The 26,412-nt window shown below is 40.0% G+C and overlaps 1 protein-coding gene across 1 annotated transcript in view; it reads right to left on the reverse strand.

The window, feature by feature from the left end:
• Positions 1 to 1,038: 1,038 nt before the first annotated feature.
• Positions 1,039 to 26,412, reverse strand: part of CERS3 (ceramide synthase 3) — a 102,220-nt gene continuing 76,846 nt past the window's right edge. Inside the window, exon 12 of the mRNA XM_010351239.3 lies at positions 1,039 to 1,386. Within this exon, the coding sequence (XP_010349541.1) occupies positions 1,237 to 1,386 (150 nt within the window). The 3' untranslated portion in view covers positions 1,039 to 1,236. The remainder of the gene's footprint in view (positions 1,387 to 26,412) is intronic.

A 26,412-nucleotide genomic window follows, 5' to 3' on the forward strand; every position in this document is an offset into this window, starting at 1 on the left:
CTAGCACCTGGCCCTGAATATTTTTCATGGGTATATTTTGGCCTTCTGTGTTGTGTTGTTTCACTGTGACGCAGGCTGACTGGGTTGGCAGCGAGAGAAAATCATGTAGCATCCTCTGTTTCCAAGATTCCCCCCAGGTCAGGCAGTGCACAAGCATGCCCTGCCGAGAGGCTCAGGCCTGCTGGGTGGCATGGCTCAGCAAGCAGCCTGGCCTGGCCTGATCCCATTCTGCCGGGGAGGCCCCCAGGTAGCTATGCTGGCCTGAAGGAAGGGCTCAGAGAAGCAGCACGGAAGCTTCCCTCCTAGAGAGGAAAAAAGGGAGAGACCAGCAAAGGGCAGGAAGGAAGAGGGCCTAGACTTCCTTCCTTGAAACATGGGTCCTGAAGGAGACGAATTCGAGGAGAATCTGAGAAAGCCTGTTGGGGAGCTAACACATAAACAGTTAGCAAATGAAATGGGACATCTTTCTCGGCACTTTGACTTCCAGGTATCTCCACAGTCATTTCAGAGGAATTTTTAAAGATTCTGCCTTTTGTTCGGGCCCTCGCAGTGTCAAGTTTAGCCAGGTTTCTCTCTCCCAAGCAGAGCTGGAATCACAGTACCAAGTGGGTTGGTTCACAATGACCCCACGGTTGACAGTGTATACTTTCCCTTCTGTGATCTCACTTAATCCTTACTGCAACCCTGTGAGGTGGCAGGTGGGGACTGCCACCCACCCTGTGGAGATGAGGCACCTAAGCTTCTGGACGTGGCCATGAACCTGGAAGCGTCTCCTGGTGTGGTCCTTATGTCCTTGTCCCCCTGTCAATTCTAACTCATTTTTGATAAACAAGCTGCTCTTGGTGACCAAATGCACCTGGGGAAGACGGGCTTACTTAGCGCTGGTGAAAGCATCCTGAGGACAGGCAAGGTGGGAAGGCGAAAGGGCCTACAATAAAGCGAGCACCTGAGAAAGTTCCATGCACGAGGGAATGCAATTAGAACTGAAATGATTCTCTGGAGAAATCTTTGAAAGCTTCGACCAGTCTGAGTCCTAACCGCAGTAAAAATCCATGGGCACGCTTATATTTAACACTTTAACACAAGTTAACAACACCTTGTTGAACAAATCTTACGTGGGAGGGAAGGCAGTGGTAAGAGGGAAGGGCAGAAGCTGGGGTCTGTGTGGAGCCTGGAAGCCAGGCTGCCAACAGTCATTGCAGCACGCAGTGCCTGGGGAGTCCCGTGGGCTTCCAGCTAACGGCCATGCTGACCATTGGGAATGAGGTGCCTCTCAGCCCCGAGGCCATTCTTTAAACAGTCCATTTCTTTGCTTTTGGTAACCTCTTCCTCTTCCTCCTCCTCTTCCTCTTCGTCTTCATCATCGCTCCTTACATCCTGGATGTTCTAGACAAAGGAAAGAATTGGCTGTGAGTGACAATCTTCCAGGAAGAGTCTTGAGTAAATCTGCAAACAGGCGGGTCCAGCTTCAAGTATGGCTCCCTTTAAGGAAAACCCAATATCGAAATAACCAAACATCACCAAGATTGACTATATCAAGGATCATAAAGCAAACCTTAACAAACCTAAATAACTGACATCATACAAAGCATATTTCTAAGCCATAATGGAATTAAGATAGAAATCAACATCAAAAAGGTAATAGGAAAATTTCAAAACACTTCGAAATTAAATAAGACTCTTCTAAACAGTCACTGTGTCAGAGTAAGATTCAAAGAATATTAGAAAATATTTTGAACTAAATAAAGAAGGAAATATATCAAATTTGTTCAATGCAGCTAAAATAATGCTTAAAAGGAAATATGTAGCATTAAATGTTTATATTCAGTGAGAAAAATGGTCTCAAACGATGAGATTCAACTTTAAGAATCTAGAAAAAAGAGGAGCCAAAAAAACCCAAGACAAACAAAAGGAAGGAAATAATAAAGACAAAATAATCAATGAAACTGAAAACAGAAAAAAAAATAGGGAAAACCAATAAACCCAAAACCAGTTATTTGAAAAGATCTATAGCATTAATAACTCACTAGCAAGACTGATAAAGAAAATAGAGGGAAAGCACAAATTAGCAATAAAGAAAAAGACATAACTATAGATACTGCAGGTAATATAATAATAAAAACAGAATGTGATAATTCTATGCATACACATTTGACAACTTAGATAAAATGGACCAATTTCTTAAAAACTATAAACTACTAAAACTTGCCTGAGTTGAAATAGGTAACCTGGATAGCCATATGACTATGAAGGAAATTGAATTTGTAATCAAAAACCTTCTGAAAAATAACAGCACTAGGTCCAAATGTTTACATTGGTAAATTCTATGAAACACACTGAGGAGAAATAACACAAAATATCCACAATCACATCCAGAAAATAGAAGAGAAGGAAACATGCATCATTTCATTTTACAAGGCCAGAATTACCCTTTGTAAGGTTTTTGTAGACGTGATTAAGATCCTTGAGATGAGAATAATATCCTAGATTATGTAGGTGGGCCCTCTATGGCATCACAAGTGAGTCCTTATAAAAACAGAGGCAGACGAAGAGTCCACACACAGAGGAGAGGCAATATGAAGACAGAGAAGAGATTGGAATGACGCAGTCACAAGCCAAGAAATGCTGGCAGCCCCGAGAAGCTAGAACCAGCAAAGAACAAATGTTCCCCTAGTGCCTCTGGAGAGAACACGACCCTACTAACAGACACCTTGATTTTGGCTCAAAACTAATTATGGATTTCTGACCTCTTGATCTGTGAGAGAATACATTTCTGTTATTTTGAGCAACAAATTTGTAGAAATTTGTTGCAGTCATTATAGAAATTAATTCAACTAGCAGTGGCCAATTAAAAACTGTAATTTAAAAATCTATGCCATTTATAATAGTTTCAAAAATAAAACACTTAGGAATATATCTAATAAACTATGTATAGGATCTGTATCTAAAACCTACAAAATTCAGAAAGAAATCTGAAATTCTTTGAAAGAAATCAAAGAAGACCTAACTAGTTGGGAAGACATACTATGTTCATGAATTGGAAGACTAAACATAGTAAAAATATTAATTATCCCCAAATTATCCTATAGAACCCACACAATACCAATCAAAGTCCCAGGAGAATTTTCTGTAGATACAGACAATGTAATTCTAAAATTTATATGGAGAGGCAAAGGAACTCAAATAGCTAAAAGAATTCTGAAAAAAAAAAAAAAAAAAGTGAGGACTTACACTACCAAATTTTAAGACTTACTATAAAGTTACAGTAATCCAGACAGTGTGGTATTCACAAAGGAATAAACATGCAGATCAGTGGAACAGAATATAGACTAGCTAAGGTATGCTAGAAAACTTAGGTTTTTCTAAACAGCTGAAATTTAAAATGCTTAAGAAAAGATGCAGCCCACCACCCGTATTCTGAGAAAAACCATTTCACAACTGCAGATTTTCTCCAGTAATTAAAACACTTCATAGAAATTAGAAACAAAACCAAGTATGCTCTAGGGAGAACAAGGGATCTACATACTCACTAGAGGTCAAGCCATGGTGTTTTCTGGACCCCTACCTGTCTGCTTTGACTGAGTGTCAAGACTTTGCTTGCAAAACCAGTGTGAGTCCGTTTCTTGAATCTACTGGCCTCTTCCTGTGTTGCCCTTCCCACTTGTTGCTCTCTACACACTGACACCCTGGAGGTTTTGTTACTGGGCTATTGGAACGTTTCTTAGGCAAATTGTTGGCCCTGACTCCTCTACAAATCATTAAAGGGTCAAGAAAACACATGCTTAGAGAAGGATCCAAAACTCTCTCTGAAGAGTAGAGGGGTGGACCTGGGATTCAGCAGCCACAGAACTGCAGTGATTTTGTGTGCAGTTCTCATCCTGGCCAGAGCATGCTGTGGCACACATGCCTGTCACCTGAGAGACTGACTCCCCTTGGGAAGGTTTGACTATAGCAGCTGCCATTACAGATCATATTACTATTCTGATAACTTTCAATAACTTTATTTGTTGACCTAGCAAAGCAATGTAGTATTCCACTGAACTTTCTCCAAAAATGACCGAGGTGGTCTAGAATAAGTTATTAGCAATATTATTCATCCCATTTGGAAGTGGATGGTCATGATTTTTGCAAGGTCTTTTAGAAGTTTCTGCTCCCAACAACTCCCTTTGGTTACACAAAACAACACTGGAAACAATGAGAGACAAGTTTCTAGCTTAATAGAGACCTTGTTACTTGTCCTAACAGGGGCGTTGAAGTTCTCACATTACTCAGTAGGACCAGTATTGGCAAATATGATCAGCTTGGCACTCAAGCAGGCACAGGAGACCTGTATTCAGTGAGTGTGGTTGAAATCATAGTTGCCACAAAGGGAGACCCTCATTCAGTTTGAGAACATACAATACACTAGGAGAAACTGATTAATGCTGAAATTAGGATCAAAATGACCTTCCCCTGATTAAAGCTGGATCAAAGTCAACGTTTTCCTTTGCAGGCTGTGTTCTAGGAGCAGGGGCATAGAGCCTCACATTCAAAGACTCACTCGATCAGAGCACTCAAGTATCCCTAAAGCAATAGACACACTTCCAACTTGTTTATCCTTTTGAGGGGCTCACAAAACTGATTGAACCTGTCATATCACATGGTGATTAATTTTGGCTGTTACCAAATGTTTTAGACACTGAACACCATGACCAAGACGACAGCCCTGACTTCCCATAGTCTAGAAGTGCCAAAGCATTGTCCAAAGTCCTTTCTAAATTTTTGTGGCAAAATGCACGTAAGATTTACTATCTTAATCATCGTTTAAGTCTGTTCAGTGGGATTAAATACATTCATAATACTGTGTAATAATCACCACCATCCATTCCCAGAACTCTTTTTTATCTTGTTAAACAGAAACTCTGTACCCATTAACAATCACTCCCCAACTTTTCTCTTTTCCCCAGCCTCTGGCAACCCCCATTCCACTTTCAGTCTCTATTACTTTGTCAATTCTAAGTACCTCATACAGGTGGAATCATACAGTATATGTCCTTTTGTAATTGGCTTATTTCCCTTTGCACAGTGTTCTCAAGGTTCATTCATGTTGTAATACGTGTCCAAATTTCCTTCCTTTTTTTTTTGAGATGGAGTTTCACTCTCGTTGTCCAGGCTGGAGTGCAATGGCTGCAACCTCTGCCTTCCAGGTTCAAGCAATTTTCCCACCTCAGCTTCCCAAGTAACTGGGATTACAGCCGCCCACAGCCATGCCTGGCTAATTCTTGTGTTTTCAGTAGAGACAGGGTTTCACCATGTTGGCCAGGCTGGTCTTGAACTCCTGACCTCAGGTGATCCATCCACCTCGGCCTCCCAAAGTGCTGGGATTACAGGCATGAGCCATGGTGCCCAACCAAATTTCGTTCCTTTTAAAGGCTGAATAACATTCCATAGTATGCATATATCACATATTGTTTATCCAATCATCTCTCAGTGGTCACTGAATTGCTTCTATGTTTTAGCTATTATGAATAATGTTTCTACGAAAGTGGATGTGCATAAATCTCTGTGTCTCTGCTTTCAATTCTTTTAGATATATATCCAGAAGTGGAATTGCTGAATCATATGGCTAAGGCTGTTTAATTTTTTTGTGGAACCACCATACTGTTTTCCACAGTGACTGTATCATTCAACAGTTCAATCAACACTTGTTATTTTCTGTTTATATATTTTTTAATTGTAGTCCTCCTAATGGCTGTGAGTGGTATCTAATTACAGTTTTGATTTGCGTTTCCCTAATTATTAGTTATGCTGACTATCTTTTTATGTTCTTATTGGCCATTCATTTGTCTTCTTCAGAGAAATGTCTATCCAAGTTCTTTGCCCATTTTTGAACCACGTCACTTGGAGTTTTGTTGTTGAGTTTTAGGAGTTCTCAATACATTGTTTATGAATCCCTTATCGGATAAATAATTTGCAAATATTTTCTCTCATTTGTGGGTTACCTTTTAACTCAGCTGATGTTGTCTTTTGATGGTCCAAAGTTTTAAATTTTATGAGGTCAAATTTGCCCATTTTTTCTTTTGTTATCTGTACCTTTAGTGTTATATCCAAGAAATTATTTGCCCTATGTTTTCTTCCACAGTTTTAGGTCTTACATTTAGGTCTTTGCTTCAATTCAAGTTAATTCTTGTGTATGATGTTATGTCAAGGGTCCAACTTCATTCTTTTGCATGTGGATATTCAGTTTTCCCAGCACCATTTGTCGAAAAGACTCCCCACTGAATGGTCTTGGCACCCTTATATATGGGAGGGTTTACTTCTCTATTCTATACCATGGTATTTAGGTTTGTCTTTATGCCAGTACCAGATTGTCTTGATCACTGCAGATTTGTAGTAAGTTTGGAAATCAGGAAGTTTGAGTACTCCAGCTTTGTTCTTTTTCAAATTAATAAGGGGTGCCCTAAAGTCTTTTAAGTCCTGTGAAGTTTGAATCCAAGTTGCTTAAAATATGACCTTAAGATCAGTTCAGTCATGGTTCCCTGATTTACAGAAGAAAAACAGAACCAATTTATGTGACTGTTCCACATATACAGATACCTCCGCTTGAATTTCAGAGCCAGACACAAAAGTTGCTTTTTATACTCTCCCAACTAACCAGTGTAAAATAGAATATGTTCTATTTTCCACTAATCATTTCTTCCTATTATCAATGGATCTAATTTTTAAAGAAATGATTTTATTTTGTAAAAACCTGTGGCTTTTAAAATTAGCTTTTAAGAGAAAAATTAAGTTGTTGTGCTAGACAGACTCTAGAGCATATCTTGTCTGACATTCATTTTCCAGATGAGACAAAAGCTACAGGGCTCAGTCCCACCCAGTAGAGTGATACAGCTTAGTGGGAGCAGAGCCCATATTATACCATGTGACTTTGGATTAAAATGCATGGATTTTTTTTCCATACCCTCTATACAACCTAAAATAAATTGAAAATATGCCAGACTGTGTGGTGATCACCAAATTGTGACGGATGCAGAAAATTATTTGATTATATCAATATAATTTGCATTGGAGATTAAAGCCATTTAACATATTCTCCAAATTGCCATATTTTACATCCTTTAAAAGTAGCTTTAAGTTCACAGCCTGAAAGTTCCACAACTCTAACCAGGCAAGGATTTGCAAAAACATTTTGAAAACAAAAATTCACTGGAATTTTAGATAAAGCAATGTTCAAGAAATAATCATGGCAATACAGAGGATTAAGCCCACAAAATTTGTGTTAAAACTTACATTTTGAAGTTGGTTTCAAATCTTAATATCCAAGATACAAAAAGAACCCAAATCATTCATATGCACCATTAAGAAGGAAGAAACCCAATGCGACAGAAAAGCAAGCAAAGGATATGAAAAGGCAATTCACAAAAAAGGTCAACACAACTGATTAATGTACTATATTTACAGGATGCTCAATCTTAGTAATTAGTAAAATACAAATTCAAATAATAAGATAACATCTCATGTCCATTAAACTAGTAAATATTGAATAGTCTGATAATACTGTAACAAAACTTGGTGAGCATATGGGGAAAAAGAAATACTCATATATTTGGTTAGAAAAAAATGGTATCTACTAAATTTAACCTAACCACCAACCCCACAGAAATACACACACACACACACACACACACACACACACACACACACATACACACACCCTCAGAGACTATTATAAACACCTCTATGTACATAAACTAGAAAACCTAGAAGAAATGGATACATTCCTGGAAACATATAACCTCCTAAAATTGAATCAGGAAGAAATTGAAATCGTAAATAGATGAGTTCTGAAATTGAAATAGTAATAAAACACCCACCAACCAGAAAAATCCCTGGAACAGATGGATTCACAGCCAAATTCTACCAGCTGAATGAAGAACAGTTGGTACCAATCCCTCTGAAACTATTCCAAAAAATCGAGGAGGAGGGGCTTCTCCCTAACTCATTCAATGAGGCCAGCATCATTCTGACACCAAAACCTGACAGAGACACCAGAGAAGCAGAGGGCCAGATCATGAATGAACTTCCATTCACAATTGCTACAAAGAGAATAAAATATCTAGGAAAATACAGCTAACAAGGGATATGAAGGACCTCTTCAAGGAGAACTGCAAACTGCTGCTCAAGGAAGTAAGAGAGAACACAAACAAATGGAAAAACATTCCATGCTCATGGAGAAGAAGAATCAGTATCATGCAAATGGCCATACTGCCCAGAGTAATTTATAGATTTAATGCTATTCCCATCAAACTACCATTGACATTATTCAAAGAATTTGAAAAAAGGACTTTAAATTTCACATGAAAAAAGAACTTGTTTAGCCAAGACATTCCTAAGCCAAAAGAACAAAGATGGAGGCTTCATGCTACCTGACTTCAAATTATTCTATAAGGCTACAGTAACCAAAGCAGCATGATACTAGTACCAAAACAGACATACAGACCAATGGAACAGAACAGAGACCACAGAATTAATGCCACATATCTACAACCATCTGAGCTTTGACAAACCTGACCAAAACAAGCAATGGGGAAAGGATTCCCTATTTAATAAATGGTGCTGGGAAAACTGGCCAGCCATATGCAGAAAACTGAAACTAGACCCCTTCCTTACACTTTATACAAACACTAACTCAAGATAGATTAAACATTTAAATGTAAAACCCAAAATGGTAAAAACCCTGAAAGAAAATCTGAGCAATACCATTCAGGACATAGGCATGGGCAAAGACTTCATGACTAAAACACCAAAAATAATTGCAACGAAAGCCAAAATTGACAAATGGGATCTAATTAAACTAAAGAGCTTCTGCACAGCAGAAGAAACTATCATCAGAGTTAACAGTCAACCTACAGAACGGGAGAAAATGTTTGCACTCTACCCACCTGACAAAGGCCTAATATCCAGAATCTACATTGAACTTAAACAGATTTACAGGAAAAAAAAACAAAAAAATAAAAATAAATAAATAAATAAAAACAAAAAGTGAGCAAAGGATATGAACAGAGACTTTTCAAAAGAAGACATTTATGTGGCCAACAAACATGAGAAAAAGCTCAACATCACCAATCATTAGAGAAAGCAAATCAAAACCACAATGAGATACCTCACAGCTGTCAGAATGGTGATTATTTAAAAGTCAAGAAACAATAGATGCTGGCGAGGCTGTGGAGAAATAGAAACACTTTTATAGTGTTGGTGGAAATGTAAATTAATTCAACCATTATCAAAGACATTGGGGTGATTCCTCAGGGATCTAGAACTAGAAATACCATCTGACCCAGCAATCCCACCCTTCTGCTATAAAGACACAGGCACATGTTTGTTGTAGCACTATTTACAATAACAAAGACATGGGACCAACCCAAATGCCCATCAATGATAGATTAGATACAGAAAATGTTTATATACACCATGAAATTCTATGCAGTCATAAAAAGGAATGAGATCATGTCCTTTGCAGGGACATGGATGAAGCTGGAAGCCATCGTCCTCAGCAAACTAACATACGAAGAGAAAACCAAACACTGCATGTTCTCACTCATAAGTGGGAGTTGAACAATGAGAACACATGGACACAGGGAGGGGAACCACACATACTAGGGCCTGTCGGTGGTTGGGGGTGAGAGGAGGGAACTTTAGGACAAACACCTAATGCATATGGGGCTTAAAACCTAGATGATGGGTTGATAGGTGAAGCAAACCATCAAGACACAAGTATACCTATGTAACAAACCTATACATTCTGCATTTGTGTCCTGGAACTTAAAGTAAAATAAGCAAACAAAAAGAAAACATCACTGAAAAAAAAACAGAGATGACAAAAACATTCCATACTCATGGATAGGAAGAATCAACATTGTTAAAATGACCGTACTACCCAAAGCAACTTATAGATTCAATACCATTCTTATCAAACTACCAATGTAATTTTTCACAGAATTTTTTAAAAAGTATTCTAAAATTCATATGGTACCCAAAAAGAGCCCAAATAGCCAAAGCAATCCTAAGCAAAATGAAAGAAGCCAGGGGCATTACACTTCCTAACTTCAAACTATACTATGAGACTACAGAATCAAAACAGAATGGTACTGGTACAAAAACAGACACATAGACCAATGGAATAGATTAGAGAACCCAGAAATAAAGCTGCATACTCACTACCATCTGATCTTTAGCAAAGTTGACAAAAACGAGCAATAAGGAAAAGACTCCCTATTCAATAAATAGTGCTGGGATAGCTGGCTAACCATATGCAGAAGACTGAAACTGGACCCCTTCCTTTCACTGTCTATAAAAACCAACTCAAGATGGATTAAAGGCTTAAATGTAGAACCTAAAACTATAAAAATCCTAGAAGAAAACCTAGGACATATCATTCTGAACATAGGCCTTGGCAAAGATTTCATAAGAAAGTGTCCAAAAACAATGGCCAAAAAACCCCCAAAATAGACAAGTGGGACCTAATTAAGTTAAAGAGCTTCTGCACAGCAAAACAAACTATCAACAGAGTAAACATTCTACAGAATGGGGGAAAATATTTGCAAACTATGTGTATTAGTCTGTTTTCACACAGCTATAAAGATACTACCTGAGATTTTGTAATTTCTCAAAAAAAAAGAGTTTTCATTGACTCACAGTTCCACATGCTGGGGAGGCCTCAGGAAACTTACAGTCACGGCAGAAGGGGAAGCAAGAACCTTCTTCATATAGCAGCAAGAGAGAGATGAGTGAGCAATGAAGGGGGAAGAGCCCCTAATAAAACCATCAGATCTCATGAGAACAGCAAAGGGGAAACTGTTCCCATGATCCAGTCACCTTCCACTTGGTCCTTCCCTCGAACATGGGGATTATGGGCACTACAATTTGAGACGAGAGTTGGGTGTGGACACATAGCCAAGATAAATCTGAAAAGGGTCTAATATCCAGAATATATAAAGATTCTATGAATCAACAAGCAAAAAACAACCACATTTAAAAAACAGGCAAAAGACATGAACAGATATTTCTCAAAAGAAAACATACACAAAGCCAACAAGCATATGAAAAAAAAGGTTCAACATCACTAATAGAGAAATGCAAATCAAAACTATGAGGAGATACCATCTCACACCAGTCAGAATGGCTATTAACAAAAAGAAAATAACAGATATTGGCAATGTTATGGAGAAAAAGGAATGCTTATAAACTGCTGGTGAAAATGTAAATTAGTTTGGCCACTGTGGAAAGCATTTTGGAGAGTTCTCAAAGAACTTAAAACAGAACTAGCATTCAACCTAGCAATCCTATTATTGGGTATATAACCAAAGAAATATAAATTGTTCTACCAAAAAGACATACGTACTCATATATTCATCATAGCACTATTTACACTAGCAAAAACATAGACCCAACCTAGGTGCCCATCAGTAGTGGACTGGATAAGGGAAATGTGGTACATATACACCATGGAATACTATACAGCCATAAAAAAGAACAAACTTATGTTCTTTGCAACAAATTGGATGCAGCTGGAGGACATTATCATAAGCAAATTAATGCAGGAGCAGAAAACCAAGTACTGCATGTTCTCACAAGTGGGAACTAAACTTTGAGTACACATGGACACAGAAAGGGGTATAAAAGACACCCAGGCATACTTGAGGGTGGAGGGTAGGGTGAAGGTGAGGGTCAAAAAGCAACCTATCAGGTACTATGCTCACTACTTTGGAGACAAAAACATTTGTACACCAAACCCTGGCCACACACAATTTACCCAAGTAAAAAACCTGTTCATGTACCCGCCCCCGAACCTAAAACAAGAATTGAAAAAGAGCTCCTCTCCCGCCTACTCCAGCCATGTAAGATATGCCTTCTTCCTCTTCACCTTCCACCATGATTGAAAGTTTCCTGAGGCCTCCACTGCCATGTTACCTGTACAGCCTGCAGAACCATGAGCCAATTAAATTTCTTTTCTCTGTAAATTACAGTTTCAAATATTTCTTTATAGCAGTGAAAGAAGGAATACAGAAAACTGGTACCAGCAGTGGGGTATTGCTATAAAGATATCCAAAAATGTGAAAGCAGCTTTGGAACTGGGTAATGTGAAGAGGCTGGAACAGTTTGGAGGGCTCAGAAGTTGACAGGAAAGCGAGAGAAAGTTTGGAATTTCCTAAAGACTTGTTGAATGGTGTGACCAAAATGCTGATAGTGACAGGGACAGTGAAGCCCAGGCTGAGGAGATCTCAGATAGAGACGAGGAACTTTCTTGGAACTGGAGTAAAGGTCATTCTTGCTATGCTTTAGCAAAGAGACTGGCTGTCACTATGCCCCTGCTCTAGGGATCTGTGGGATTTTGAACTTGAGTGAGATTATTTAGTGTATCTGGGAGAAAAAATATTTAAGCAGGAATGTGTTCAAGATTTGACCTGGCTGCTTCTAACAGGATATGCTCGTCTGCATGAACAAAGAGATGTTCTGAAACTAGAATTTATATTTAGAAGGGAGCAGAGCATAAAGGTTTGGAAAATTTGCAGCCTGACCATGTGGTAACAAAGGAAAACCCATTTTCTGGGGAGGAATTCAAGCTGGCTACAGAAATTTGCATAAAGAGGAGCTGACTGTTAATAGCCAAGACAATGGGGAAAATGCCTTCAAGGCATTTAGAAACCTTCCTGGTAACTCCTCCCATCACAAGACCGGAGGTCTAGGTGGGAAGAATGGTTCTGTGGGCCAGGCCCAGGGCCCCCGCTGCCCTGTGCCCCCTTAAGACACTGCTCCATGCATCGTAGCTGCTTTAGCTCCAGCCACAGCTAAAAGGGCTCCAGTTATGGCTCAGGCCACAGTTCCAGAAGGATTACAACTGACCAGTTAGCTACAATCTCATTCTCTCAACCCATCAGAACTTTCCAATGCAGTTGCCTTATCTTGAAAGGAACTGGCTGGCAACTGTTTTAAAGCCATTATTTGAATAACTGTAAATGCCAATATTTCCAGGTAAAGAAATGCTAATCAGCTAATTTTGGAGAGCTTGGTGTCTCAAGGAATCTTGTGCTTGGCTGTTCCTGCAAAAATCAAACTTTTATCTGAATAAGAAGACACTGGCACTGGGAAAGCAATGAATAATTTGGGAAAAACATCTCGCCACAAAGGACAATCAATTACAGGACAGTTTATTCATTCACCCCAAGGTTCACAGCCTCAGCACTGTGTATATTTTGGGCCAGTTGATTCTTTGTTGTGGGGACTGTGCTACCCATTGTGGGACATCTAGCAGTAAGCATCTCCAGTTATCCATATTATACTAGTGGCACCTCCCACCGTGACAGCCAAAAATGTCTCCACAGATTGTCAAATGTCCCTGAAGACTAAAACTGCCCCAGTTGAGAACCAGCAGTTCAAAAAATACTTCTTGACACCCTGTGCAAAACATTGGGGATATAATGGTCTTTCCTAAAATAACTTACAGTCTATTGAAAGAACTGAATGCTACGGAATCAAACACACAGTAAGAAATACATCATTACAGATTTGATGAGTGTTAGCAAGTAGAGAATACTGTGATATTTAAATAGGGAAATCTCACTTAGATGAGGCTGAAGCCAGGGAGGCCTTAAGGAAATGAACTTAAGTTGTCACCTGTGGTTTAATAGGAGTAGCCGGAGATGAGCGGAATAAACAACATTTCGAGAAGAAATGCAGTGTGCAGAGGCCCTGAGAAAGGGGAACCTTGCCGTGCTCAGGGATCAGCAAGGCCAGCACAGCAAATGAGTGCTGAGAAAGGCAGAGCCTGACTCCAGGTGAGGCCTGGAGTAAGCATGGATCAGGCAATAAATTTCATAGGTCATGGTCAGAAATTCCAATTCGTCTCTAAACCCAACTTAGAAGCCACTTTGTAGCACAATTTTGGGCGTAAGGAGTTTATCAGTGAGCAAATGGACAAGGCATTTGTCCTCAGAGAGCTTCTCCTCTTGGGGAGCTGGTTTCTATAGCAGTGCTCTCTGCCACTGTGTGGACATAGCTGGAGGGAGCCCAGCTGGTGTAGTTGGGAGGCTGAGGTCACAGTCCAGGAGGGAAACACTGGAGGATTGGGTCATCGGAGTAGCTCTGAGATGTGGAAGGGGTATTATGTAAGAAAGAGCAGTATCTATAGACAGCCAGATTTGAAAGTGATCTTTAAGGTCATCTAATCCGGTTTCTATCTGATGCTGATAAGCTTTTGACAATAACCCTAGCAGAAGATGCACACCCCCGCCTGTGCCTCTGCAGTGACTCTCTACCTGCTTCCTTTTATCTATGGGGCTGATCTCTGCCTCCTTGGAGCTCCACACATTCCCCCTTAGTACCAGTCAAAAGAAATCTGTGTACTCCCTTCAAACATTAGTCAATTTTTCAGACATTTAAAGATAGTGAAATCCTCTTCAAGCTAACTATTCCCACATCCTTCAATTGATCCTCACATGATGTGGGCGTGGAAAAGCCTCATCATCCTGTTTCTTTAATAAGCATATTCCAATCCACAGCCACCATCCTGTACTGTACAGTATGTGTAACACAACCAGTATCACTCAATTAAGACACAACTTCCCACCACTCTCATCTCCACCAAAAAAAAAAAAAAGGTGAGCACAATAAGCTTAAAGTCAAATCCGGATGTCTACACTTTTGGCTTTATTTTTGGTATACTGTTTTTCATATATTTTAATATTTTTTGTGTGTATGTATATATATAATATATGCACATGCTTAAACATAATTCACCTGGTCTTCATCTGTATTCCTCAAAAACCATAGCAAGAATGAACAAAAAACAAAAAAAGTTGGCAATGAGAAAAAAAATACATTCTAATGCTAATAGGATGAAACGCTCATTTTAATTAAATGAATCATCTTTGTCCACAGTATTTCCATACACCTCTGGGAATGACATCTGCACTGCAGCTTCCAGAAAATCGTAGTGTTGTATTTTTGAAGTGCTGTAACTAAATGCTGTGCTTGGGAATCTGTGGCTTTGCAGAAATGTCAAAAGCCCAGAAGTTTGTGAATTACTCATAACGTCCCACTGCTTTCTGAATGACTCCACATCTAAATCCGCAGTTGGCAATGAAACAAAGAGCTATATAATAAGCATTCTATGCTGTTTTGAAAGCAAATTTTTAGCTTTCACTATATGAAAAAAATACATTCAGTCAGAGTTCAATTTTCTGAACATTCCTTTTTGTTATAGTAGTTCTAATTATCTAAGTTGACAAGGTCACTGAGAAAAACAATTGAGTTTTTCCTCTTTTTTCCCTATTCTGGGCAATGGTATTAAATTTAAATTGAGTGCTGTGAACTGTGGCTACACATGGCTGTTTTCCTTTCAGTTGTCTGGAGTATGAATTTTCTAGACCAATGCTTCCCCAACTGTAATGTGCATGCAATTCACCCAGGGTTCTTGGTAAACTGCAGATTCTCGTGCTGGCGGTCACTGGTGGGGCCTGAGATGTTGTATTTCTAGCAGTCTTTGGACTCTACCTGGGCTGATAGTCAGACTGCACTTGGGACAGGATGGTTGTCTGTTAGACCACAAACCCTCTCTGGATTGCTATATTTCATGAAAAGAAAAAGTTGCAGCAGAGGGTCACCTAAGGGTCTTTCAACTTCTAAAATTTCATGCTTTCAAATAACTTTTATTTCCCTAGTCTCTATATTTCACAAGTAACTTTTCAGTCCAGAAAGGCAACATAAAATTACTAGTATGTGTCTCTTTATATAATAAACAGTTTTTTAAAACGTCAATCATTTTATAAAATAAATCATGTTTTTGATTCTCCAAAAAAATGTGCTATTTAAAGAATTCTGGTTTTTCTACAAAAGAAAGAATCTCAATGTGCATACTTTCAAGCCTGAATTTTTATCAGGTTTTATTTTCTTTTAGTGCAGAACATCAGTGTAACACAAAAGTCTACTACTTTTGTTAGTATTTTCAAGATGGGAGTATTTGTTGAGGTCATGCAAATTGACTTTACAAATCTGGGGAAGAGTATAGTGATCTCCACTTTTAAAAAAACAGACCCAGTAAATGGCGGGGCACTGTGGACACTGTTCCAGTGGTGGAGAAGACACACACAGCTGGTTTGCTCCACTTAATCTAGTAGATGTCAGCCTAGGACGCAAATTAGGATCATTTAGGGGAAGAAAAGGACAGTCAAAAATTCCAAAGTCTGGATCTCACCTCCATAAATTTAACTGGTCTGTGTTGGGGACTGGCTGTATTTTTCTGTTAATGCTTTGCAAGCCACTCTAGTTAGCAATAATCAACATAGCTAGCAACACAGCAGTAATGAGTTGATCTGAAGCAAAAATCTGGAGTTCTGGGAGACCTTCACAAGGGTATGAGTAGTATATCTTCTTGTATATTAGTCTTCAGTATAATTACAATCCTCTGACTCAAAAACATGTCAAACAAAAGAACTGCGTCTTTTCCATGAGGTGGCTTGTATAGAATACTCCTGAATTCCTTAATAGGTTTTCTTTCTTTATTTATTTCTTTTTAGAGACAGGGTCCCATTCTGTTTGCAGGCTAGACTGTGCAGTAACACAATCATAGCTCAGTGAAGCCTCGACTTCCTAGGCTCAAGCAAACCTCCTGCCTCAGCCTCCCAAATAGCTAGGACTACAAACATGTACCACCACTCCTGGCTTCCATAGGCCTTTTAAACGAAAGGTCATTAGAATCATTTAAGCACCTGTCCCCAGATGTCAGGCTTTCCTATTCTTAAAAAGGCTGGAATGATAACCTGATCAAGAAAACTGAAGTTTAACAAAAACGAAGATAACTTCCAACAAAAACAAAAAATCACCGCCAGCACCAGACAATTCCCCGGTGGAGGAAATGCTGTTTAACAATAGCTCATGTGAAGACATGGAGGCTTAGTCAAGTCCAAGCTCAGGATGAATTAACAGCATAATGTGACCAACAGCAACAGAATATAAAACTAAGCTGCAGCAGTAGAAATAGAGTTTTCAGAAAAAGAGGAAACAGACCTGCTTGATTTTGTATTAGTCAGACCATATCTAGAAAACTGGGCTCACTTCCAGGTATAACATTTAAATAGTCTGGGTAAAATGGAACAGGAGAGTGATGAGGGAGGTGAAAAGACTCCATAGCATATCTTAGGAGTTATGTTAGAAAGAATTGTATGTACTTAGCCTGCAGAAACAGAGTCATGGAAGTGGTGTGGTAGGGCATGATGGCTGGTATCTAAGGAGCTACCACGTGGTTCTGTGCTGCCCCGTGGAGCTCTCCATGAGACATCATCAAGATCACTTGCAAGGTATGTGGTATGAAATTTGTTGTTAAAAACAGTTCAAGTACCTAAGTTTGCAAATGACTTGAGGACTTCCGGGGCTGAAGAACAAGGGTGGAAGCATGATCACAAATTTCCCCCCATTCTCCCCAAACAACTATAGAATCAACATGAATACACGCCTTCAGGTTTCCTAGGATACAAAGAACACTGTTCAGACTATCTGTAAGGAGGAAAAAAAGTATATACAAATTCCCCTCTCTAGATGGCAGCCCATATCCAGTAACAGGTTAATGTCCAAATACAGAGGCTTAGCCCCTTGCCTCAACTGGGTCATCTCTGAAGGGCCACCCAGCTCTAGAGCTCTCTGTAGGGTTGGCGGAGGCCTTGATTGCAGTCACATCAGAGTTCAACTTCTCCCTTTGCCTAGCCCATCTCCCCTCACTCCCTCACAGGTGTGGAAGCCCAGGGTATTCCCAGAACCTCTTGCATAGGCATGGCCATGCGCGCGCGCGCGCACACACGTATGCATACATACACAAATATTTTTAAGTGATATGACAGGAATAAACAGCAACAGAAAGCTTTGAGGTGGGCAAAGCTTACCTCAGGCATTCGCTACAGCCTTGCTGACTTTTATCCCCCTCACTACTCTCTTCCTCTGGACAGCCATGATCCTGGATCTCTTTTGGAGCCTGGGCTTTCTCCACGTTCTTCATACTGTCTTGCATGCAGGTGAATTTAGAGGCTACCATCCAAGCGTTAAACAGGTAGCTGCCCACTGTAGCTCCCATGTAGGGCATGTTCTGACCTCAATGCAGTCAGGCCTCCGTGGAGAGCTCTGGGAGAGGATCTGGGTTTCCAACCTAGCTGGATGACTCGGCAGAGGCAGTTCCATTACTTTGAAAGATCTGACCATGTTTCCAGGCTCATACTGAAGACGTCCCAGAAGTATGCCCATTGCTTGGAGGAATCTTAAGGCCGAGGCCCATTGGAAAGGACAGGCATTCCATGATGTCTTAGGTCAGACATCCAGGGCATGGGCCATGGATCCATATGAAGAGTGCATGCCCAGGACTGCACTGCTCAGGACTTCCTGGGACCGCCACATGTGGCAAGGAGACACCCTTTGAAGAACATAGCCCCTTTGAGAGTCCAGAGTTCCACAGATGGCATGCGTGCTGTTCCCAAATCAGAGCACAGATCAAGCCATCTGCATCATAAATCACTCAGGCACTAAAGCCCACATGATAAATCCAAATGAAAATGTTTGAAAAACTAGTTTCTTTTACCCACATCTACACACTGAATGAGTGTTCAGGAATAAGGGTTCTTTTGTGTCACACAAAGCTCTCCTCTGAGACTTAGGTAGCGGGGGTAGGGAGATGGCCACAGAGAGGAGGTGGCCACAGAAAACAGTGGGAGATTAGCAGGGACAGTGCTGGCCAGCATGGGGCCTTCCTACACCTGTTTTTACCAAGCTCTCTGGCCCGAGGGCCCATTAATAAAACTCTCACATCCCGCTGTGAATGTGCAGATTTATTAACAGGCCACGAGCTGTGCCTATGCCCCAGTCTAACGTTTGGATTCCATGTAAGACATCTGTGTGTGTGCGTTTGTTTCTCTACTAACAAAAAGGAGACTGTTCCTTTCAGGATTGCATAAAAATTCATTTCATTTTGGGAAATGATGTTTAAAATCATGGGAACAAGGGATTTGTACTTGGTTCTTCCCCCTCCCCACCCCCTTTTCCAACTTCATCAAGACACAGTCTGTGGTTCTGGGGACATCACAGTCTAAATTTGGGACAGAAAAAAGAGAGGCAAGATTGGAATCCCACAGATAGCAATGCCATGCACTCAGGAAGCAGCTCTCATCTTAACAAGCCCTTTCATTCGCAACTGCCTCTGTTGACTTCCTGTTGGCCAGTTGACTTGGGTAGCCCAGCACTTCCAAAAAACTAGTATTTTGAAAACCACTGCCAGAAAAGATATCAAGCAAAAAATTTAGTACACTGGAGCTAATATGTGATAAACTGAGGATGGAAGATCTCTTGTGTAACTAAGTTAGTCCTGGGCGATTGCAGGGAAGAGAGTTCTGCTGTTGGAAACAGATGCCAGCAGCTAGAACTTCTTTGAGGAAACAGGGTACTGAAGAAAACTGTAATGAAAGACTGTTTTACACTACCTAGCCATATGAGGAAAACAGAAGCTGGACCTCCTCCTTACACCTTATACAAAAATTAACTCATGATGTCGTAAAGATTTAAACATAAAACCTAAAACCATAAAAGCCCTAGAAGAAAACCTAGGCAATACCATTCAGGGCATAGGCATGGGCAAAGACTTCATGACAAAAACACCAAAAGCAACGGCCACAAAAGCCAAAATTGACAAATGGGATCTAATTTAACTAATGAACTTCTGCAGAGCAAAAGAAACTATCATCAGAATAAACAGGCAACCTACAGAATGGGAGAAAAATTTTGCAGTCTATCCATCCGACAAAGGGCTAATATCCAGAATCTACAAGGAACTTAAACAAACTTAAAAGAAAAAAAGCACACAACCCCATCAAAAAGTGGGTGAAGGATAAGAACAGACACTTCTCAAAAGAAGACATGCTGTGTCATCAGCAACAGAGAGAGATAGTGTATAACATCTAAATGTGGTAATCACAACGATCCTAGAGGAAGCAGCATCACTTTAGGAAAACAAGATAGAAGACTTTCCAAATAGCTTGAAAGAGATATCAAACGTCCCAGTATAAAAAATGTCTGGGCCAGTCGCAGTGGCTTACACCCGTAATCCTAGCACTTTGGGAGGCCAAGGCAGGCAGATTGCTTGAGCCCCAAAGTTGAGACTAGCCTGGGCAACATGTCAAAACACCATCTCTACAAAAAATACAAAAATTAGCCAGGTGTGGTGATGCATGCCTGTGGTTCCAGCTACTTGGGAGGCTGACGTGGAAGGATCATTTGAGTCCAGGAGGTGAAGGTTGTAGTGAGCAGAGATGGTACCACTGCACTCCAGCCTGGGTGACAGAGGGAGACTGTCTCAAAAAAATTAAAAAAAAAAAAAAAAAAAAAAAAAAAGGAAATGTCTGAACAATGCTATCCTGGGGCAGGGAAAAGATATCTAACTGAAAACTAGGTCACTGTTTTGCATGACCTTCAGAAGCCCGTTTACCCCTCTGAGCCTCCACCTTCATCAACTGGCAGAAGAACCCTTCTTTTCACTTTGGTGCTGCTTCCATCTCAGAGTGCGAATGCGTGGTTGGGTCTTCTTCTGAGCTCTCATCTGGGTGCCTGTGTTGTACCTGTGGGTCTAACCTGGAGACCTCCCAGTCAAGGACAAAGTACTTCTATGGGGTCAGGAGACCTGGGAAGAAGCCAGTTTATCCATGAGCCCTGCTTCCCACTCATAGAATATTTTCTTGCTTTTATTACCTTTGAGCCATGCAGATGACTGCCTATTCAACTTCAGCTTCTTATAAACAACTCTACCGATTATAAAACTCAGGCTTATGATTGTTTTAAGATAGAAAAATCCCCTAATGGAGATACCATTAATGAGATTTTCTAGAGTGCCCCCTATGAAATTCATTCATTGATTAATACATTGATTACTTGTTAATCAATTACCTGTAAAGTAATTAATTCAATTACTTGTAAAGTGATGACAACAAACAATGAGCAAGAGTGAACAAGGTAGAAGGTACCATTATGAAATTCACGAGAGGCCAGCACAGTGGCTCACGCCTGTAATCCCAGCAACTTGGGAGGCTGAGGTAGCTGGATCACTTGATCACTTGAGTTCAGGAGGTTGAGACCAGCCTGGCCAACATGGTGAAACCCCATCTTTGCTAAAAATATAAAAATTAGCCAGGTATCATGATGCACACCTGTAATCTCAGCTATTCAGGAGGCTAAGGCAGGAGAATCACTTGAACCCAGGAGGCAGAGGTTGCAGTGAGCCAGGATCACACCACTGCACTCCAGCCTGGGCAACACAGCAAGACAAAGAAAGAAAAGAGGGAGAGGAAGAGGGAGAGGGAGAGGGAGAGGGAGAGGGGGAAGGAGAGGGGGAGGGAGAGGGGGAGGGGGAGGGGGAGAAAGAAAGAAGGGAGGGAGGGAGAGAAAAAATGAAGGGAGGGATGGGGAGAGAGAGAGAAAGAAATTCATGAGCACTGAGCATAAGCCACACTAAACGCACACAGGAAGTATTAATATGTATTATCTATGTTTTGAGGATGTATGCTCACAAATACAAAACCTCTGGGGAAGCAGAAGAACTCAGTATTTGCAACACAGGCTCTGAAGCATCAGGCTTCATGGGGGTGAATCCTGCTGCTGTGTGACATTAGGCAAGTCATGCAACTTCTTCATTCCCCCTCGTTCTCAGAGGGATGACAGCAGTGTTCCACAGTTACCACAAGACTAAAGATCAGCAGGAATTCACATATGTTGCCATCATGGCAAATTGCAATACGATAGCAAGGCCTTGCAGACAGGAGCCACGGTGTCTTCCCAGACATTAACGATGTCTTCATAGACATCAGCGGCCTCTTCCAGTTCTAAAATTCTATGGGAATTACATTTTGTTGTTGAGCTAAACATACAGTGTGAAAGAACATTCAGATTTAAAATCCCTGAAGCCAAGCAACTTAGCACAGTTATTTTTATCATTACAAGTTTACAAATTATGCTGTTCCTTGAATACACTGCCAAGCTAGTTAATCCATATAAATATTCAGAAATATAAAAATATAAGTTGATAACATTTCTATCATACTTTATTTCAACAATCAGTCTTTGTGATATTTTTATAAATTATTGTTCAGCAAAGTGCAGTTTTACATTCATTCTTATCTACTAGCAAAATAGAGGCTTTTTGGATGTTACAGACTTTGTATTTCCTCCCTAACATGTTGACGTCTTAGAGAATGTGTCAGAAATGATCATCCGGAATGTGAGTCATGAAAGTCAACTGGCAGAAGACAGCTTAGAAAACTGTCCCTGGAGCCTCTGCTTGCAAGTCAAGGACTCACAACGTCAGAGGCAGCACTGTTTGCCGGAGCAAAATGAAGACGGTTGCTGAGACCCAACTGCCAGACAGTGACTCATTCACAGGTTCTCTGCAGTTTGGTAGCAAGAACCTGCTGAAGTGGTAATAGTGATCATATTGATCACGACAATGTGATCAATATCATCACTAACATCAATCATGTGCTTACTATGTGCCACTCACTGTTCTCAGGGCTTTATCCTTCAATGCAGGTACTAATATCATTTTCCTCATTTTACAGGTGAGGAAACCAAGGCAGTGAAAGAAGTAATATACCCAAGACCACACTGCCAGCAAATGGGAGAGCTGAGGTTTGAACCTACACAGAACCTGTACTCTTAGCTTTCTAAGTGCTTTACTTGGAAGTGATCTGAGATTTTTTAAAATGAACAAAATGCTTTCTTACACTTTAAAAAAGTTCAAAAGTAAAGGATTTATGCTACATTTTAATCTATGATCTTGATTGCGTATCAATTGGATTATGTACTTTTTTTTTGAGATGGTGTCTCACTCTCTCCCAGGCTGGTGTGGAGTGCAGTGGTGTGATCTCAGCTCACTGTAACCACTGCCTCCCGGATTCTCCCACTTCAGCCTCTCAAGTGGCTGGGATTACAGGTGCGTACCACACCCGGCTAACTTTTGTATTTTTAGTAGAGACAGGTTTCACCATGTTGGCCAGGCTGGTCTCAAACTCCTGACCTCAGATGATCCTCCCGCCTCAGTCTCCCAAAGTGCTGGGATTACAGGCATGAGGTACTGTGCCTGGCCTGTATTGACTATTTATTCTTAATTTTTGAAATTTTTGTGAGTATATAGTGTGTGTGTGTGTGTGTGTGTGTGTGTATGTGTGTGCATATATATATTCTAAACTGTAGAATTCTAAAGTGCACACACACACATATATATTTAAATTTTGAAAATTTTCAAATACTATTTTTTAACTCCATACAAGTATTTTAAATTAATTTTCTGGTTATTTCTAGTTATTAATTTTCTTCCCTTAATTCAAATAGAGAAAAATTTAAAAGGTGAAGTGTTACAAGTCAAGAGACTCAAGTTCTAGTCTTCTCTTTGCCATGAAATTACTGTGTGAACTTGCTCTAGTCTTCAGTTTCCTCACGTTTATCAGAGTGGTCCTTTCTTTAGCTAAAACAGTTCAGGGTATGTAAAGTGTCATTCTATGAACTTAAGACATCCTGCCTGTTGAGTTGCAGATGGCTGGGGCAGGTTGCCAAGGGGCTAGTCTCTCCATCCTGCCTTTCATGGCTGCACGCTACAGTTCCCCCCACACATCTTGATTATTCACCAGCACAAGATGTCACAGAGACACGCTTGAGTTGGCGAGAACCCAGGATGATATTTAGAAAGAAGAGAATAAAAGCTTAAGGATGATCAAGTTTTCTTAAGTATAATTAAACAAAAGCATACTATGTTCCTTCTAATTTCCTCTCAAACCACTTATCATGCTAGCAAAGCAAATGACAAGATGAATGTCAGCCTGTCGTATTTTCTGATGTAATGTGTGGGCTGGTAGCTCATCACAAAATCAGCCATTTTATAGGAAGTAGACATGTTTCAGTGCCAAGCCATGTTCTCAAGGAGCGGGATGCCTGCTAAGCAGGGTCCGTATATGTTAGACTCCTGAAATTACAGTGATATTTTTAATTTTAAGACATTCAAGAGCAAAAGCAAATAGTGGAAGGTTGTCATTCATCAAATGCAATGACCTTATTCTTTAGGAAAAATAAGATGTGACTATTACCAAAAATGCTATTTTTAGAAGTACAATCACCTTTTTTTGAGTCTGCCATGAAAATTCATGGAGATCAAGTATGATTAATGCATTATTTTGTAACTTGCCATCCAAAACAGGGTGGTTTGTTTTCCAAATTTCTTATCCTCTGCATATTTAAAGTTACTTACTGAGAGCTTTCCACGTGTAAGGAATTGAAGGGACAAATTTGCAATCTCTGTTACAAGATTTAAAAGAAATTTTTGAAGGCCTAAGAACGTCCGCAATTTCATTTTTAAAGCATCCAAGAATTTGTCGCCTTAGTAGCAATTAAATGCATTAAATGCTAAATGCTTATTAAGTAGAGTTGAAATGGATTTGTTTGTTGTTCCTCTAAGAATTTTAACTCCAGCCTCTAGCCCTCTCCTCCCCTTTGCAATGCAACTATGCCTTTAAATATTGTTCTTTAAAAGGAGGCTTTATGGCTTTGGAGGAATAAACTGATTTCACAGCCAGTTTTGCCACTGCTGTGGAAAGCAGAGTACACATGCAAGCCAGTTGAAGTCATACAAACTACAAGGATTATGGCTGTGGGGGCCTCCACAACTCCTGTCAAACTGCAATTGGAAACAGCTTTTCCAAAGTACAACATGAGATATCAGGAATTCTTGTCCACAGCTCCCCAACCTGCTGGGTTTCTAATCAGGCCTGGCATGACCCATTACGGATCGGACACAGGAAAATCACAATGAAACTAGGGTATCTTCTGTTTTCCAAGCTTCACTCCCCTGGATCCCTTCCAAGCCTGTAATTATTGTCTCTCACCAGTTAATAAGGGAACTATTTCTGCATGGGGATAGGAGCTTCTGGAAGGCTGGGCCCAATCATTACATGCTCAGTTCAGGGCCTTTTTCCTTCACACCAACTTCTGCATGTGCAAATTGTGTAAGTGCTCAAGTTCTTATTTAACTTATTTCAGTTACTTCGACTTTATTAGTCACTTAGAGATAAGACAACTTTTTCAGAGATCATAGAAAAGCTATTTAGAACTTTAATAAACTAGAACCATTCAATTAAAGTTTTTTCTTGGCACTACAACTTCAAGGGGAAAAGTTGGCTCTCAGGAAAACAAGGTCGTCAGTAATTTAGTTAAAGAAGAATGTTCTCAGGGTTTTTTTTTTTTTTTTTTTTTTTTAAGATTAATCCAGACGTGGCCCAATTTCCCATACCTCTGTCAAGATCTAACAGCTAAGAGATGGCAGAAAACTCAGAGGTCAATTATGTCAACTTCCATTTCCTTTGTCAACTCTTCAATGATCTTTGAGACACATTTACTAAAGTTAGAAAATGAAGTAATCAAAGAGCTGATTTTAAAACAAGCTTATCAAACTAACTGCCAGCATCCTTGGTACACACAAGTCACTCAATCTGATGATATAGTGCTGTATTTTATATACATGGATAGTAACACCTAAAAGTGAGCCAGCTGTAACTTTCAACTTGAAAGACCCTTAATTAAAACTCCCTTATGTAATCAAAAAATAAAATTCTAAGAGAAATACCCTTGGCTAAGAGGGGGTCCATCAGGCAGCTGGCAACTAACTATAACATACAGAATGTCCTATGTTATATACAGGCCCCAGAGACTTGCTATAGAAGAAAAGATAAAAAGAGAATATAACTCAAGGGACCAGGAAATGAGAGTCACACACACCTCATTATGCACCCTCCTTCCTTTGCAATCCAGGCACAGCTGGCCATCAGTAACATTAAAACAGAGATCTTAAGATTGACTTTTGTAGCAATAAGACACCAAGTTCCAGCCTGACTCTAGCATAGCATCACATGATAGATAGCAGCCCCTGAAAGAAACTGAAGTATTTTACTCCAAAATATATTAGCACTGAAGTCAGCTACCTGGAGGCTTTATCTGCATGATGAAACCTTGGTCTCCACAACCCCTTATCTTAATCCAGACATTCCTTTCTATTGAGTTCAGTTCTTACCTAAAGAGTTATCTAATAACTCTTTCAACCAATTGCCAATCAGAAAAATCTTTGAGTCTGCCTGTGACCCCCACTTCCAGTTGTCTTGCCTTTAAAGACCAGAGCAATGTACATCTTACATGTATTGACTGATGACTCCTATCTCCCTAAAATGTCTAAAACCAAGTTGTAGCCCGACCACCTTGGGCATATGTTCTCAGGATCTCCTGGGGCTATGTCATGGGCCACTGGTCACTCATGTTTGGCTCAGGATAAATCTGTTCAAATATTTTCCAGAGTTTGACTCTTTTCATCAACACTTA

The sequence above is a fragment of the Saimiri boliviensis genome, chromosome 5 (genome assembly GCF_048565385.1).
Source record: "Saimiri boliviensis isolate mSaiBol1 chromosome 5, mSaiBol1.pri, whole genome shotgun sequence".
Taxonomy (NCBI): domain Eukaryota; kingdom Metazoa; phylum Chordata; class Mammalia; order Primates; family Cebidae; genus Saimiri; species Saimiri boliviensis.